At 43.8% G+C, this 15,061-nt stretch overlaps 1 protein-coding gene across 2 annotated transcripts; it reads right to left on the bottom strand.

Annotated features, from left to right (window-relative positions):
- LOC137602579 (plastin-3-like) lies at positions 1 to 14,819 on the bottom strand. 2 transcript variants are annotated; one of them, XM_068325434.1, is made up of 16 exons: positions 14,731 to 14,819; positions 12,224 to 12,292; positions 11,670 to 11,821; positions 10,988 to 11,117; positions 10,743 to 10,875; positions 10,551 to 10,632; positions 10,104 to 10,269; positions 9,764 to 9,903; positions 8,038 to 8,133; positions 4,591 to 4,777; positions 4,433 to 4,511; positions 4,230 to 4,347; positions 3,992 to 4,122; positions 3,502 to 3,622; positions 2,145 to 2,269; positions 1 to 810 (listed from the first exon to the last, which is right to left on the bottom strand). In XM_068325434.1, the coding sequence occupies exons 2-16, from the start codon at positions 12,282 to 12,284 to the stop codon at positions 678 to 680; spliced, it is 1,854 nt and encodes a 617-aa protein (XP_068181535.1). In that variant the 5' UTR covers positions 12,285 to 12,292; positions 14,731 to 14,819; the 3' UTR covers positions 1 to 677. The 2 variants fall into 2 exon arrangements, with proteins under 2 accessions (XP_068181535.1, XP_068181536.1); XM_068325435.1 differs by lacking the exons at positions 12,224 to 12,292; positions 14,731 to 14,819 and having other exon boundaries at positions 11,666 to 11,806.
- Between the last annotated feature and the right edge of the window lie 242 nt (positions 14,820 to 15,061).

Genomic DNA, 15,061 nt, shown 5'->3' with positions numbered 1-15,061 from the left:
ATTGTTGAAAGAAGAAAACACCAATAAAGAAAGGTTAAAGGTTAAGGTAGAGCCTGTCCCCGTATGAACCGTAGCATCAAGACCAAACGTTCCAACATAAACACAGGAAAGAACTGACAGCATGGAATCCCCATATCAATGATGATATTCTTAAGTAACCGCGTTTGGTAAATTCATTACCAAAAACAACATACAGTAGATTGTTACAAGTTGTATACATTAATTAGACACCTAAACATTTCAGGTACAAGACACCTAAACATTTCAGGTACATTATTACATCCATTGATCTATTTAATAATTATCTCAAAACCTTAAAAATCTCATTTAAACTACCTTAACTATGCAATGGCACAAAGTTCAACCAAATTCAGGGTGTATAGTTGATAGTGGTAGACATGAACGGCCTTCTATCTGTCATTTCTTTATTCGAAGATAAAACAGTACTCAAATTATTATGATATCATCAGTACAACACATCAGCAGTGACTGTCAGTAACCGAGGAAGATTTTATGTTGTTAACCTGAATAAAGTTACTGTCTGAGAATCATGAAAAACACAGCATTATCTCTCCCAATATGACCAATCACATAGCAACGATAGTCGGAACGTGTGTGCGTGTGTGTGTTTGTGTGTGTTTGTGCGCGTGTGTGCGCGTGTGTGCGCGTGTGACACCTCAGGCCTTCTTCAAGCCTCTTCCCATCAGACAGGCGAAGATGGTCATCACCATCTTGGGGTTGACCTCCACCAGATCCTCAGGCAGGGCGTAGACCTTCGCCCCAATCTTTCTAGCCATGGAAATAGCATACCTGCAGAAGGAAGCAGTCATGTTTAGGATCACCATAGTAACCGACATGATATGTGGCATGTGATTATTTCACTTATCTACCTGAGATTTGACACTTTATTTTAATAGCGCTGATTTGACAGTTAAATCATGAATCTGATATTTATTAAATGATTCTTTGGCTTAAAAATAGTAGCAGTACCAGTAGCAGTAGTAATAGTAGCAGTAGCAATAGTTGCAGTAGTAGCAGCAACAGTAGTAGCAGTAACAGTAGTAGTAATGGCAGTAGTAGTAGCAGTAATAGCAGTAGGAGGAGCAGTAGTAGCAATAGTAGAAGTAACAGTAGTAGTAGAAGTAGCAGTAGTATTAGTAGTAATAGTAGCAGTAGCAGCTATAGTAGTAGCAGTAGTCATAGTAGTAGCAGTAACAGTAGTAATAGCAGTTGTAGTAGTAGTAGTAGTAGCAGTAGTAGTAGTAGCAGCAGCAGCAGCAGTAGTAGTAGTAGCAGGAGTAGTAGTAGAAGTAGTAGTGGTAGTAGTAGTCAGGTTGCGGTTTGTCAAAAAAAAACAGAGGGGGGAGGTATCGTTTTTTTAAAATCATGATAAAATAAGCAATCAACAGGGCTAATTCTTTTTTAGGTCAATGGGACGAGGTTATGAGCCTTAATTCTGAAAAATTTAACATTTACATTTGATACAAAATTAAAAAGACATGAAACATTTAATTTTCTGTGCCAGCACCATGCAGAAGATGACGATGATGAAGATGGTCTAATCAGGTTTCAGGACCAGTAAGGGCCGATCACTGAAACATGGCAAGAGGAATCAGGCTAATGCTAATGGTCTGTAAAATATAACATTAACAACCCCTACATTAATATTTCACACCATGTTAAAATAACTCAGTAAATATCAGACTACGTGAATAGTGTGATCTGATGTCAGACTTTATGTGGCTGTTCCTCTTTCCTGTTCCATCTGCAGCATTTTGTCCTTTTATCCAAATCTCTGAAAACTTCTGAGCAGGAAACGAATGTCTGATCAGCGACCAAAAGGTTTTTTAGTGTTGACACATTGATTCTGTTGTGTTCATCAGTTGTGTTTTTCAGTAGAGATGTAAAAACCAGATGGGGTGACAACCCCCCCTCCCCCAGCCCCTAGCCAATCATACCCTGGTAGTTGTAATATAAGTAGTAGTAGTTGTTATAATATAAGTAGTAGTAGTAGTAATGGTAGTAATGGTCATAGTAGCAGTAGTATGTTCTGTGCTTTAGGAGGTTCAGCACTTACTCAACATGTAAACCCTCGTTCTAAGGCTGTTTCCCGTATGAGTTTCAGATACAGAAGAAAAACTTACTTGGCATTGTCCAGTTTGTCCTCATCTGACAGACTTCCTGTTTTTACCAGATCAAAGTTCACGCTCAGTGGCTTAATGGCCTCAATCACATCCAGAACAGGAATACTAGTACTGATCGACTTGTCCTGAAGGGAGAGTCACACACGTCACACACACACACACACATCAACGCATCTGCACCGAAAAGCAAACAGCTGACCCTCCTCATCCAGGAAGGTCATAACGCCGCCGGTTGCGTGTAGATTGCTGTCAGACACGCAAATCTGGAGAACGAAAGATTTCAAAGTCCAGAGACATCCAGTCAAGACAAAACCTTCAATAAGATCTCAGCTGTAATTGGTGTTTGTGGACAATAGAGTATTTGCACATAAAAATCTATACAGTCATAATATAGGACAAACTGTCCCAATAATAACGAATTGTTATTATGTCTCCACTGAAACTTTTCCAGTTTAGTTTTACAATTTGCTGCTATTAAATATTATATATGCTAAATATGGCTTTATACTAATAAGTACACTTTATACCAGTGCAGCTTGACAAGATGCTCCGAGACATTGTAATGTTTCTCTTGTCACTAATGTTATTCTTTATTATTATGAATTCATTTGGAATAACTAGTTTACTCTCAGCAATATATACGTTAAATTACACTACAGTAGTACCTTGAGCTACAAGCTGCTTGACATATGGGTTTTTTGAGATACAAGCTGTCAATCAGTCCATGAACCCATGCTCTCAGTTGACGGATGGATACAGCATCAGCTAAGACCGGATCTCATTCTTGTTGGTAGAGTATAGTAAAGACGTAGCTCATATGTGTTCTTGACTTTTGAATTTCTTTTCATATTTTATCATTGCTTGAGTAATTCAGATGGAGGCAACTGATTCGCTGTGGTGACCCCTGAAAGGAACAGCCGAAAGAAAAAAATCATTGCTTAAGTAACTTATACATTATTAATTATACACAGATAAACTATGCATGTCTATTAGTTGTTAAAAATGTGTTTTGGGGGCTTTTTTCCCAATGCTGGAACAGATTAAATTGATTTTAGTTATTTTAAATGGACAAAATTTGTTTAAGTTACGAGCAGATTGTCTTACGAGCTCAGTCACGGAATGAATTCAACTTGTATCTCAAGGTACTACTGTTTTTTTAATTTAAATTTGAGTACTCTAGTGTAGACGGTTTTGAAAAATTTGCATCCTAAAAGAAAGTTATACAAGTTGGGGAAATTCAGTAGTTCGTCATTCTGATAGCTGTTGGCTCTTCGTCCCTCACTCTGGGTGGATTGCTGTGCTCACTGGGATGCAGGTTGACTGGCTGAGTTACATCACATGAATCGATCAGACTCACCTTAAAGCTTTTAATGGAACTCTTTCCAGCCTCAGTCAAAGTTTTGTTGACCCATGAAACTATCAAATCCTCTCCTGCGACTTCTCCGTGTCCCAGGTCCTCAAGAACTTTTAAAGTATACCTGTGTACATATTACATGACCAGATTAGATGACTATGAACAACAACATCAATTGTTGTACAGAAAACATGACCAACAGTTGGTTATTTCAAGACATGACAGAAAACCCTGCTGGTAATATTGTGGATGACTAGAAGCCTCTGTTTATCCATATTTAACATTTAAATATCTTAAAGAGGACTCATTCTTATTGATTCCCTTTCTTGGCGATTCATGGTCTCACTCCTTCCACTGTGTGACAGTCACTGTGAAAGCTTTGTCTTTTCGGGCTGTAAAGCAACTGAAACACTAAGTCTGGAGGCTAAAGAGGTGTTCAATTATGGCGACAACTCAGAATAAATGAAGGGTTAACTCTGTAGGAGGAAGTCACCTTCTCATCAGTTGCCACACCAATGCCAGAGTTAAAGTTTCGTTTCCAGTGTTCAGGTCCGTTCCCGCAATTCCAACCAGGGAAAAACCTACTTGATGCCCCAACTCCACAGCATAGTTACAGTTTTCAATCTGACACACACAAACACACAAAACACACATTATCTGCACAGTGGAAAAGAGGCACAAGGTAGAGAGTGTATGTGTATAATTCTTTGTGTACCAACAGCTATATTTACCTTTTTCATATTACCTCCAGCTCCTTTGAATGGAGGACGGTTAACTCTACAATCCCAGTCCACCGGCACATTGGTTTTGTCATAAAGCTGTAGGATCACCAAGGCGTCCATCAGATCACTGCATTTGGAAACGCAACACATATTGAAACTCCAGTGTGGCAACAAACAGTAGTGCTGATAATGACAGCGAGGGCAGCACCAACCTGTACATGTGGTGAACATAAGGATTGACGCCCAGAGAGTTCATCCAGTTCCTGAACGTCTTCTCCTCTCTGGTCTCACCTGGACAGAAGGAGCGACTGCTAAACTTTACAGACAGGAGAGTCCATTTCATACCAGTACACAACCGGGGGGTTCTTACCCTTCACAGTGTACTCTTGGTCCTCTGGTTTGGTGAGAGCCGGGTATTTGTTGAACAGTGTGGCCACAAACGCCAAGTTGAGCTTTGCATGTCCACCCACGACATCAGCCGCCGTTACAAACTGTCTGCAGCCGAGGCGGTCAGCCTGTTTGAGCATAAGCTCCGCTCGCTTGTTGACATCCTTCTCCTGGACACACAGAAGCATTTAGGATTTCATGTGGAACAGATGAGAATTCCCTGTATTCCCCTACCCAAGGACCGAACAAAGCAAACAAAAGTCAAATGTTGGGGAGATGTTACAAGGATCCTAAAAATCCTAAAACAAATCCAAATTTCAATGATACATGCATTATTAGAACTGCTGGTCTTTGTGGTTGGTTCTAATTGATTCACTCTCTTGGGACTGGCCTTGGCGTGGCGAGAGGGCTTGTGCGTTCCAGTGACCCTGGAGAGCGATACTGTCGGGAGCTTGCTCCTGGTAGGGTCACCCGTGGCGGGCCGGTCTCCAGGGTAGGTTCCAGACAAACAAAGACCCTAGCGTGTTCGCACGCTGTGAGGTGGCAGCCCCACCAGCCGACTATCCTGCGGAGGGCTGACAACCCATCCAGGAGAAAACCTTTGTTACGAAACTGACCATAAAAAGAAGCCGGACTGACCAACACAATAACGGACCCCAGCCTGACCCCGACCAACGAATACAGATCAACCTTTGACGTAGGACCCGTGTCGCCACATGGAACGTCCAGACACTCCTCCACCCCGGAGCTGCCACTCTGCTGTCCCGAGAGCTCAGCTACTATAACATCCGCCTGGCAAGACTCTGAAGTACGATGGCAAGGCAATGGCGAAACAACAGTAGGCGACCACTGCTACATCTAGAGTGGCCCTGAGAGACGGACGACCCTTTATGGCGTGGCACTTGCCTTCCCAAAGGCCCTCCGTAAGTGCCTCATCAGCTGGACTCCTCTGAGCGACAGACTGTTGTCGTTTTACTTTCTCCACCAACACAGCAAGATGACAGTCATTGTTGCCTATGCTCCCAACGATGTTGATGATGAGGATGTGAAGGATGCCTTCTTTGACCAATTCCATCAGGCTGTTGGCCAAGCCCCACCACATGACATCACCATTATTCTCACTGATGCCAATGCCACTCTCTCGAACAGTGATCGGTCTACAGGCTCACTTGTCGGCACAACTTTTGCTGACAGGCTCAAAAACGACTACAGTCACCGCCTTCTCCTTCTCTGCCACCACAACAACCTCTGCATCGCTGACACCTGGTTTCCCCGGAAACGAATCCATTACTGGACATGGTACAGCCCAGATGGCAGCACCAGGAAAGCGTTGGACCACATCCTCATCTTTCGACGCTGGAAGTTATTTGTCACCATCTGCCATGTGTACAGAGGAGCAGAGCTTGGCAACACTGACCACCGCCTACTGGTGGCCCAGCTTTAGTTAAAGCTGCGAGCCAACCAGCACACCAAGACTCAACCTTGCCTGGACTCCTCCCTACTCAGTGATCAAAACATTGCCACTGAGTTCAGTTAGTACATCCGCCGCACCTTCGATGCCCTGACCACTGACAAAGTGACGGACTGGCAGACCCTCAAGGATAGTGTCATCCAGTCAGCTCATAATGCCCTTGGATGCTCTCGATCCTCCGCCAAAAAGCCTTGGATATCGGAGAGGACACTCCACATCTTCGATCGGCGGCGCCAAGCCAAGCTCCAAGGTGTCCTGACCGAATACCGGTGACTGAACCACCAGCGCAACGTGGCCATAGCGGAGGACAGAGAGAAGTTCTGGCAAGCACAAGCTGAACACATCGAGTCTGCGGCCAATATCAACAACATGAGCCATGTCTTCACTCTGCTGCGCTAAGCTCGCAATGGCCCACGCATCAAGACAGCCCTGGTTAAAGACTCTGATGGCAACGTCGTAGCAACACAACCAGACTGCCTCGCACGCTGGAAAGAGCACTTCAGCCTCCTTTTGCAGCACAGTTCCACCCGACCTGATCATTGCGGCTGCAAACACCACAGTCCCTAGCAACACCTGCAGTACAGATCCCATCACACCCGAGGAAGTCAGAACTGCTCTGAAAAAACTCAACAACAGGACAGCCCCTGGCATCTGCGCAGTAACGGCTGAGATGCTAAAATCTGGTGGTGACAGTCTTGTTGAGTGGCTCACCCACACCTTCAACCATGTGTTGGAGACAGAGAGACTTCCCAGTGACTGGCCCAGAGGAGTCATCCTACCCTTCTGGAAACCCATCTCCAGTGGCATTCGCCAGGGCTGTGTGGCTGTCCTGACCTTTTTAACTGTATAATTGACCATCTGATGTCCAGGGTCCCTGGGGTGTCCCTTGGAAACTACCACCTGACTGACCTGGAGTATGCCGACGACCCATCCTACTCAGCACATCCTACAGCCTGCTAAGAGACGCCCTGGTCGTATACAGAGGAGAGGCAGAGAAGCTTGGTCTTCGAGTGAGCTGGACCAAAACCAAATTCATGCATGTTGTTGACTGACCGGAACCACCTCCCCTGCAGCTGGGTGATGACACTGTGGAGCCTGTCAAGACCTTTATGTATTTGGGGTCCATAGTGACGGACAATGGGGACCTTAAACCAGAGATTCTCTGAAGAAGAGCTCTGGCAGCATCAGCTCTGCAGTCTCTTTGGAAGCCACTCTGGCGGCACCAGACCATCTCCCGCAGCTCAGAATTTACAACTCTGCCGTCCTCTCCATCCTGCTCTATGGCTCAGAAACTTGGCCCTTAAATAAGACCCTGGCTGCCAGTATACATGTAGATGGTTTTGATTGCAGGGCCTCAGAACCATCAGGTAGCCAACAAAGTGCTTAGAGCCCGCACGTGCCAGCCCAGAGCTTCTTGCCAGGCAGCGCAACATCGTATTCACTGGTTTGGTCATGTCCTCCTTCTTCTCATTCTCCAGTTTGACCCTAAGACCACAGGCTGGAAACAACCTCGAGGCAAGCCCCGCACCCGATGGCTTGACGTCATTGTGGACGACCTCCGACAACGGGGAGTCACTGTGGAGGATGCAGACAAGCTGGCACATGACCGCCAGCGTTGGAAAAAACTGACTCATCTGGTTGGCTCAACGCACAGGGACGGTACACCCCCCCATCACAAGAGCCCTACTGACTGACCTCATTGATTGAACCTACAACCAAATTAAACGGTTTGTTTTTCTGGCACATGACCCCTTAGAGTTTTGAACTGATTCTTGAGTTGGAATCAGTTTAAAACTGAAGGGGTCATGTGCTCCTACAGTTCTTCAGGTTTCACCAAAATCTATCAGGTGGTTTATTTGTGATTACCGTCTTAGCAGACACCAACTAGAGTTAACAAGTAGGAGACTTTACATTCTTCAGCCCAGGAGTCAAGTGTTCAGGTTTATTTCTATAACTCACATGAAGCCCAGTCATGTCTATGTCGACCCGGGGATCTTCCTCTTTGCTGCCGTCCGGGGCGATCTCATCCAGAAGGTGGAAGTACGCCTTGGAGTCCTGCACAGAAACAAATAAAGAACGATGGGACAAAGATCCAAACCAAGCGCTAGATCAATCAATCAATCAACCTTTATATAGCACTTAATCACATCATCAGACATTTCAAAGCGTTTTAACAGAGAAACCCAACAGAACCCTACAGGGCAAGCATAAGTGGCGGAAGAAACTTTGGGCAGGACTCAGACTCTGGAGGCGGTCATCTGCCTTGACCGGTTTGGTGGGAAAAGAAATATACTGGGGATAGAGACAGGGCAAGGAAAAGACAGAGATACAGGGAGAGAGTGGCAGATAGGCCAGATAGAATTTGCAGTCTAAATTGTGCTGTAAATGCTGAAGTGAGGGCGGGATTTCCAGGCCTTTGGATTTCCCGTCTTCCGTACTTGTTCCCCACCTGTCAAGATGCATACTCCTGTGAACTGATGTGGCTGTGAACTGATGTGGCTGCCATCATGATCTGCCTTTAATGGGTGAGTCAAATCATGATGTCAAGTATCACAATGCCTTTTACATAAATAACAGATAGGGAAATCAGGTTTGCAGCAAGAGTACAAGGAAGTCCACGGTCGAATAAAAGTCAATTCAATAGTATAGGAATGGCCTTTACAGGCCAGAGCAGCTGGATGTCCACAGTGACCAAAAGGGAAAAGTCAGGGGCTACCTATCAAGAACAGAGTTACTGCTCTGGTTTGGTAAACTGGTTTGTGTTTAAACCCACTCTGCTTTTAGTGCTGGCGTGTGACGGCATTAGAGAAGGTGTGTGGTTAGAACAGACGACTGGTTCCACCTTCCTGAAGTTTTGACACTGCATTCAGGACTTTTTGAGTCATCTTTGTCCTGTGCACTTCAACCTAGGTCTGTCTACTAATATTGAAAAAATAAAATAAACCCATCTTTGAACTCATCTTGTGAAGTCATCAAGACTCTTGTGATCCCTTCAGTGGCAAATATGCACTTTTCTTCAACAGTGGACGCCATGGTTATGACTTCAAATCTAGTAAAATCACGGAGATGAATTTCATCACAACAAATATCTGAGCAAAAAATCTAGCCTGACTGTGTTAAGATCATTTTGTCCTGGATTTCTCATAAATGCAGCTCAAAAGTTGATTCTGTGTTCGAATATCTTTCCGTTTGAACCTTATCTTAAATTGACTCTATATAAGTGCCTGTGATAGATATGCCACAGGGGGTAGGGAAATAGTGTTTAGTTCCGGGAGGGGCTGTAACAAAATCACAGCTGAATAGAAGCCCGCAGATTCTTCAGGTCACCCTTGTTGGCCTTCTTCATTCTTTCTTCATTCCCTCCGTATAACCTGATCTGTAGCAGTTTGCTGCCATCGTCCCAGCTACTATCTCTTTGCTGCTTCCGTCGCTTTAACAAACTAGCAGACGGTTCAGTCACTTGCAACAAAAATACAGAAAAAACATTTGGGGCATTCTTTTAGTGTAAATTAAACTGTAGTACTGACAGATTCCATTTAAACTTATGTTTAAGAAGAGTGTCAAGTTTTTACATTGTTTTAACAGTCTAAGAACAGCATTTCTCAGCATGGAATTTCTACAAATTTCATCATCATCTAAAGTGGTTTTTAAATGAGCGGTTTAGACGTCATCGATATTTGCTTACCTGAATATCACCAGAGAAGTTCGATATTGACATGCCAACTTTCTTTAAATGGAAGTTGACCCAGCGCAGCAGCAGCTCCTCAGGACTGAGTTTCATCAGCTCCTCCAGAGTCTCTCCTTCCTCCAGCAAAGCTGCAATGGCTGCAGACAGAAACACAAGCGTGACTCGTATTTGTTGGCCCACAATTATTGGCAAATGAAACAGCTTGTGCTTGTGTTGACACTCTGGTTTTACAACCCAGATTCTACAAACAGGTGGGACGCTGTGTACATCTAGCACAACATGGTAATGACATTTCCAAATGAACGTTGTGTATCTGAGGATGTTTGTGTGTAAATACCTTCATTGCGACTCAGCTCTATATCAGCAAACAGTCCAATTTTAATAATCTGCCAGAGGAGTCCCAGCACCAGGTGAGGTTTTCCATCCTTCAGGTCTTGAGCACCAATATTGACAACTTGGCAACCAATGGCTGAGGCTGAATTCAGAGCCAAGTTCAGATTCTCCTGTTGGGGGAAGAAAGAGTATTTAGTGTTAAGAGGAAACTGATTTTAAAACTATCTGAATTATGATAGAATCCAGCATTGAGAACCAGATTCATACACTGCACTGTTAAAGAACAACCACTGATTAGTTTCCACATGAAGGTAGAATCACGATCAAACAAAAGCAAGAACTCTGACTGAAAAGTCTTTTGGTCTTTTTCCAACTTCGGTCCACGTGACATAATTTCTTACCTGACATTCACAGATAGTTAACAAAACCAACCTACACCAACTCTACTAACCTGAGTGGTGAAAGCCGTGAGTTTCTTTTTATTGATTGTTCTCTCATCAATGGTGTCAGGAACAGAGAGGTTGATGATTTTACTGAAAACACACCGACATTCATCAGAAGACGACAGATAAGTGCATTAAATTAAAGACATGAGTGGTGAGTATCCTGGAGAATGGGATTCGAATGTCATGTTCATGTTTACCAAAGCAAGATGCCATCTGACATAGCTTTAAACAGAGCTCCAGTGTTGGGGTCGATGGGTAGGAGATGTTTACAGTCCAAATCCTTCTCCAGAGAAGAGTTGATGTAGTTGGCGAAGGCAAAGCGCTCCTGCTCTGAAATACAGTGAGAGAAGCGGCTCACAGACCCTCAATCGATCAGACAGGGCGGCCAATGCTCACATGTCCTCCAGCTTCCCTCTGATTGGACGGATGAGTCTTCACTGACCAGAGATTGAGTGTTGGGTTCCTTCACTGGAGCTCTCACTGGTTCCGCCGATGGCGACAATGCCTTCCTTCTTGTTGAGAGCTTTCTTGAAACCCTGAGCCAAGGTGTCGTCCTTCATTTCCTGAAAAATCTGAACGTGGACAGGAGAGCCAATGGTGAAGTTCAGCTTTGATCGCATGCTTTACTCCAGTCTGTCATTTCATTAGTCTTATTTACCCACTTAATCAATTATTTGGTCACCTGCATCATTAAGGTTAGTTAACGTGTTGGTTACCTTGTTAGCTGGTCGGTTATTTACCTTGTTAATTGTTAATTAGTTAGTTAGTTTTAGAACTCATTTTAAGGTTTAACTTACTTTTGCAGCACCTCAATATTTACCAAATCTGCTTTAAATCCAATTTAACTGTGTGAGTCAGTCAGCTGCTGCCCTCTGCCCCAGGTTAAAAAAAATACAGGCAGTAAAGACCCCCCACACACACACCAGATTCTAGAAACATATTTTTATCCTCCAAGGCTTTTTGCTGATTTGCTGATGGTGATAGGGAAGCATTGTTTGCTTGTTTGCAAGTTTTGTATGCTTTCGCCTTTTATTTTTTTGACAGCGCTATGTTTTATGTCTGCACCTCATACATTAATTTTCTTGAAGGTGATTGAAATGGTCTTGTTAATTAGTGTTACCTACAGCCGTGAACTCTTCCATGCTGATCTTGCTGTCTTTGTTTTTGTCCAACTTTTGTAGGAGCTCTCGAAGCTGGTATCCTGCGATTGGCATGCTCACCTCTTTGAAAAGTTTACCGAGTTCACCAGCACAGATGTAGCCGTTACCGTCCACATCTGAGGGAAGAACGATAGCTACAATTAGACATCGCTTCACCACTCGAAAAAGTGCAGGGCTACAGATATGTGGAGCAAAATACTTGAATGGATATGATTGAGAACTTTCTTTCATTGTTGCTTCACAGATTTTCATTTTAAACCTGTTAAAACTGTGGACTGGGAAGCATGTGGTCCAAACAGAAAACAAATCAGAACCTCAACCACTAGTTAACATCTGTCTTGTTTGAATGGTAAATACGAAAGAAAAAGATATTTAATAGCAAACTAGTTCTGATTAACTTCATGAATTTGTTTGAAAAAATCCCTCAAAAAACAACTGAGCACTAAAAAAACAACTCAGGTAAACATGAAGGTAAACATGAATGAATGAGTGAAAGATAACATGTTTGTTTTACTCACCCACTTTCTGGAAGCCCTCCATGATCTCCTCCATCTCCGCAGTGCTGACCTTTGTCGACATCTTGACTCCTTTATTAAAAAAGAGTCCCATTTGAATACTGATCATCTATCATCAAATCGTCTACAGTGCTTCAAGACAAACATATAAAACCTCAAAATTACTATAACCTAGAACTATAACCTCCATCCTTTCATGCCAAACAGCAGCTATTGTATGCATGAGAGGAAATGATGAGATCACTAAAGAGCACAGCGCAAGTGACGTTAAATCTTTAAAGAATATTATTCATCTTTTCAAGAGTTTAAAATTATTTACGTGACCTTCATGTGTCACATTCCTCCTGTGGCTGCAGTTGGTTTTGATCTACCTGTGAAACATTTTGATGCCCTGGTGAAGTGACCTTTTAATAAAATCAAATGTGCTTTTGGTTCAGTCTATCTATATTTTTGCAGTGCAAATCCAGGAACAATAAATAAAATAAAACCCCATCAGATCTCAAACTGCTGAGGAGATTCAGGTATGAAGACTTTTCCAATGGAATCATCATCTGATTCCATTCAGTTCAATGGGCTGCAGTGCAATTCTAAAGTCAATTACTGATGCATCTGGATGGATTAAATGTGTTCGCTGTGTTACTAATTGATATTCTTCAACCAACCATTGATATTCTTCAACTTCAACCATGTTGTATTTGTTATGACCAGCCTCAATGTTCAGCCAATAAACTGAATGCTAATGTTAGCATGTGATGCATCCGCCGTCAACCTGCTGTGAGGACATGCAAACTGTTTCACAACATAATTGTTTTAAATGTCTAATTATTTACTTTCAGCATCAAAAATATTTCAACAGACTCAGGACACATCTATGAAGATTTTGGCCCCCACCACTAACAAATTGTACACTAGTAAGCGTTATTACATGCCTAGACATACAGCCCCATTAACAAGAGTCCCAGAACGTAGCCTGTCTGACTCTAGAGCATTCTGCTGCAAAGCCAAACCCTGATAGCTGAGATAAGACGGCACGCCGACCTGACGTACCAGCCAACAGGAAACAGAGCTGCTCGGAAACAAACAAGATTTTCTGACCTAAAACTCCCAAAGCCTTGAAGACGATGAGAACAGATGTCCTCCCACCATACAGTCTTACAGCAGAACCTTATTTCTCCGTTTAGAGATTTAATTGGAGAGGAATTCCAGATTTACAGATTGTTTTCTTTTGACTTTGAATAGACTAACAAACTGCATCAATTGTTGCTTTCCACTTTCTGCAAGTCTGTATATTTGTAAATCTTCTGTAAATCAGATAAACTTTTCACAGCACAGCTCAGTGCATGACGATCAGTGCTGCTGTTTGAGGCCTGTAGAACCTTTTCCGTACCTCTGCCACTATCACGCTACAGCACTGGTCAAATAAACAAATAGGAAGCACATACAAACACAGCGGTTACATGGTCAGCCAGCGCAGGCCTACCGGTGGCTTCCTCAACAACTGTCATCCAAAAAACAAAACAACCACAGTCGTGTTTTCAGAGGCCATTGGAAGATTGAATACAGAATTCATCAATCACCGCGATTCTTCTAGATTGGACACAAATCACACAATAAATACTCCATAACGTGCAACGTGTGAAACACATCAGTGTGGTGTTTCTTCAAATATCAACCACCAAACCAAACTGTTCCTGCTGCTGTTGGACCACAGAACAGATTCTACAAGCTGATGTTGGACCACAGAACAGATTCTAGAAGCTGATGTTGGACCACAGAACAGATTCTACAAGCTGATGTTGGACCACAGAACAGATTCTACAAGCTGATGTTGGACCACAGAACAGATTCTACAAGCTGATGCTGGATCATGGAACAGATTCTAGAAGCTGCCAGCAGATGTCCCACCACTGACAGAACTGACCCCCTTCAAAACCTGGGGGTTAGTCTGTACTGGGTCAGATGGAAAGCAGACGTCAGCTTTTAAAACCTGATGTCTAGTCATTGGCCTGATCGGACATCCTGACAACGCCAATCACAAGTCACGTGACTGGTTAACTTCTGGTTGAACCATAGAATGATGATGCAGATTACGTCATCATCCATCAGGACTATTCACAGAGCAACAGACTCTCCATACATGAGGAACCAAACTCCCCCGTCCGGTTCTGGTCCACATTGTCTGAGTTTAAAACCCCTAGCACGAGACTTCTGACGTCACATTAGAGATAACGTGAACCCAGAAACTTTAAGATAACACACTGACAGCTGATCTTTAACAAGTCATTTGTCCAGGTGACTAATATTAATGAGACATTTTACTGCCGTGTCCAAACTGTGCTGTCTTCCGTGTCAGAGGTGTGTGGAACATTCTGAAAATCCTTCTGCTCATTTACAGCACCTTGTAGTCACATCTCCAGTCACACTGACGCAGACACATTTCACATATTAGCGTGATGTACCGCAGCGGACCCCCCCGGGAGGAAACGCCCTGAGCCGCAACTTCCTCCTACCTGAGCTCCGCAGGTCCGTCCAGTCGTCCCGCTCGGAGTGACAGCGCCCCTGTCGCTGCCGCTCAGGGCCGTTTTGTTCGGCTGACACCGCCCCTCCGCGGGGCCAAGCCTCCTGCAGCCCCCGCCCCGCAGGAGCGTGGGTGAGATGGTGGCGTGGGAGTGGAGGGGAACGTGTGTGTGTGTGTGTGTGTGTGTGTGTGTGTGTGTGTGTGTGTGTGTGTGTGTGTGTGTGTGTGTGTGTGTGTGTGTGTGTGTGTGTGTGTGTGTGTGTGTGTGTGTGTGTATGTGTGTGTGTGTGTGTGTGTGTGTGTGTGTGTGTGTGTGTGTGTGT

Source organism: Antennarius striatus, chromosome 10 (assembly GCF_040054535.1).
Source record: "Antennarius striatus isolate MH-2024 chromosome 10, ASM4005453v1, whole genome shotgun sequence".
NCBI classification, from domain to species: Eukaryota; Metazoa; Chordata; class Actinopteri; order Lophiiformes; family Antennariidae; genus Antennarius; species Antennarius striatus.
The sequence above is the reverse complement of the archived record's forward strand: the minus strand, read 5'-3'. Positions and strand labels throughout refer to the sequence as shown.

Coding starts and splice junctions, on each gene's coding strand:
- LOC137602579 (XM_068325434.1), bottom strand. CDS start 12,284: ATGTCGACAAAGGTCAGCACTGCGGAGATGGAGGAGATCATGGAGGGC. Junction 4,348..4,432: donor TATGTTCACCACATGTACAG/GTTGGTGCTGCC, acceptor TTCCAAATGCAG/TGATCTGATGGACGCCTTGG. Junction 811..2,144: donor GACAAACTGGACAATGCCAA/GTAAGTTTTTCT, acceptor TTCCTTCTGCAG/GTATGCTATTTCCATGGCTA.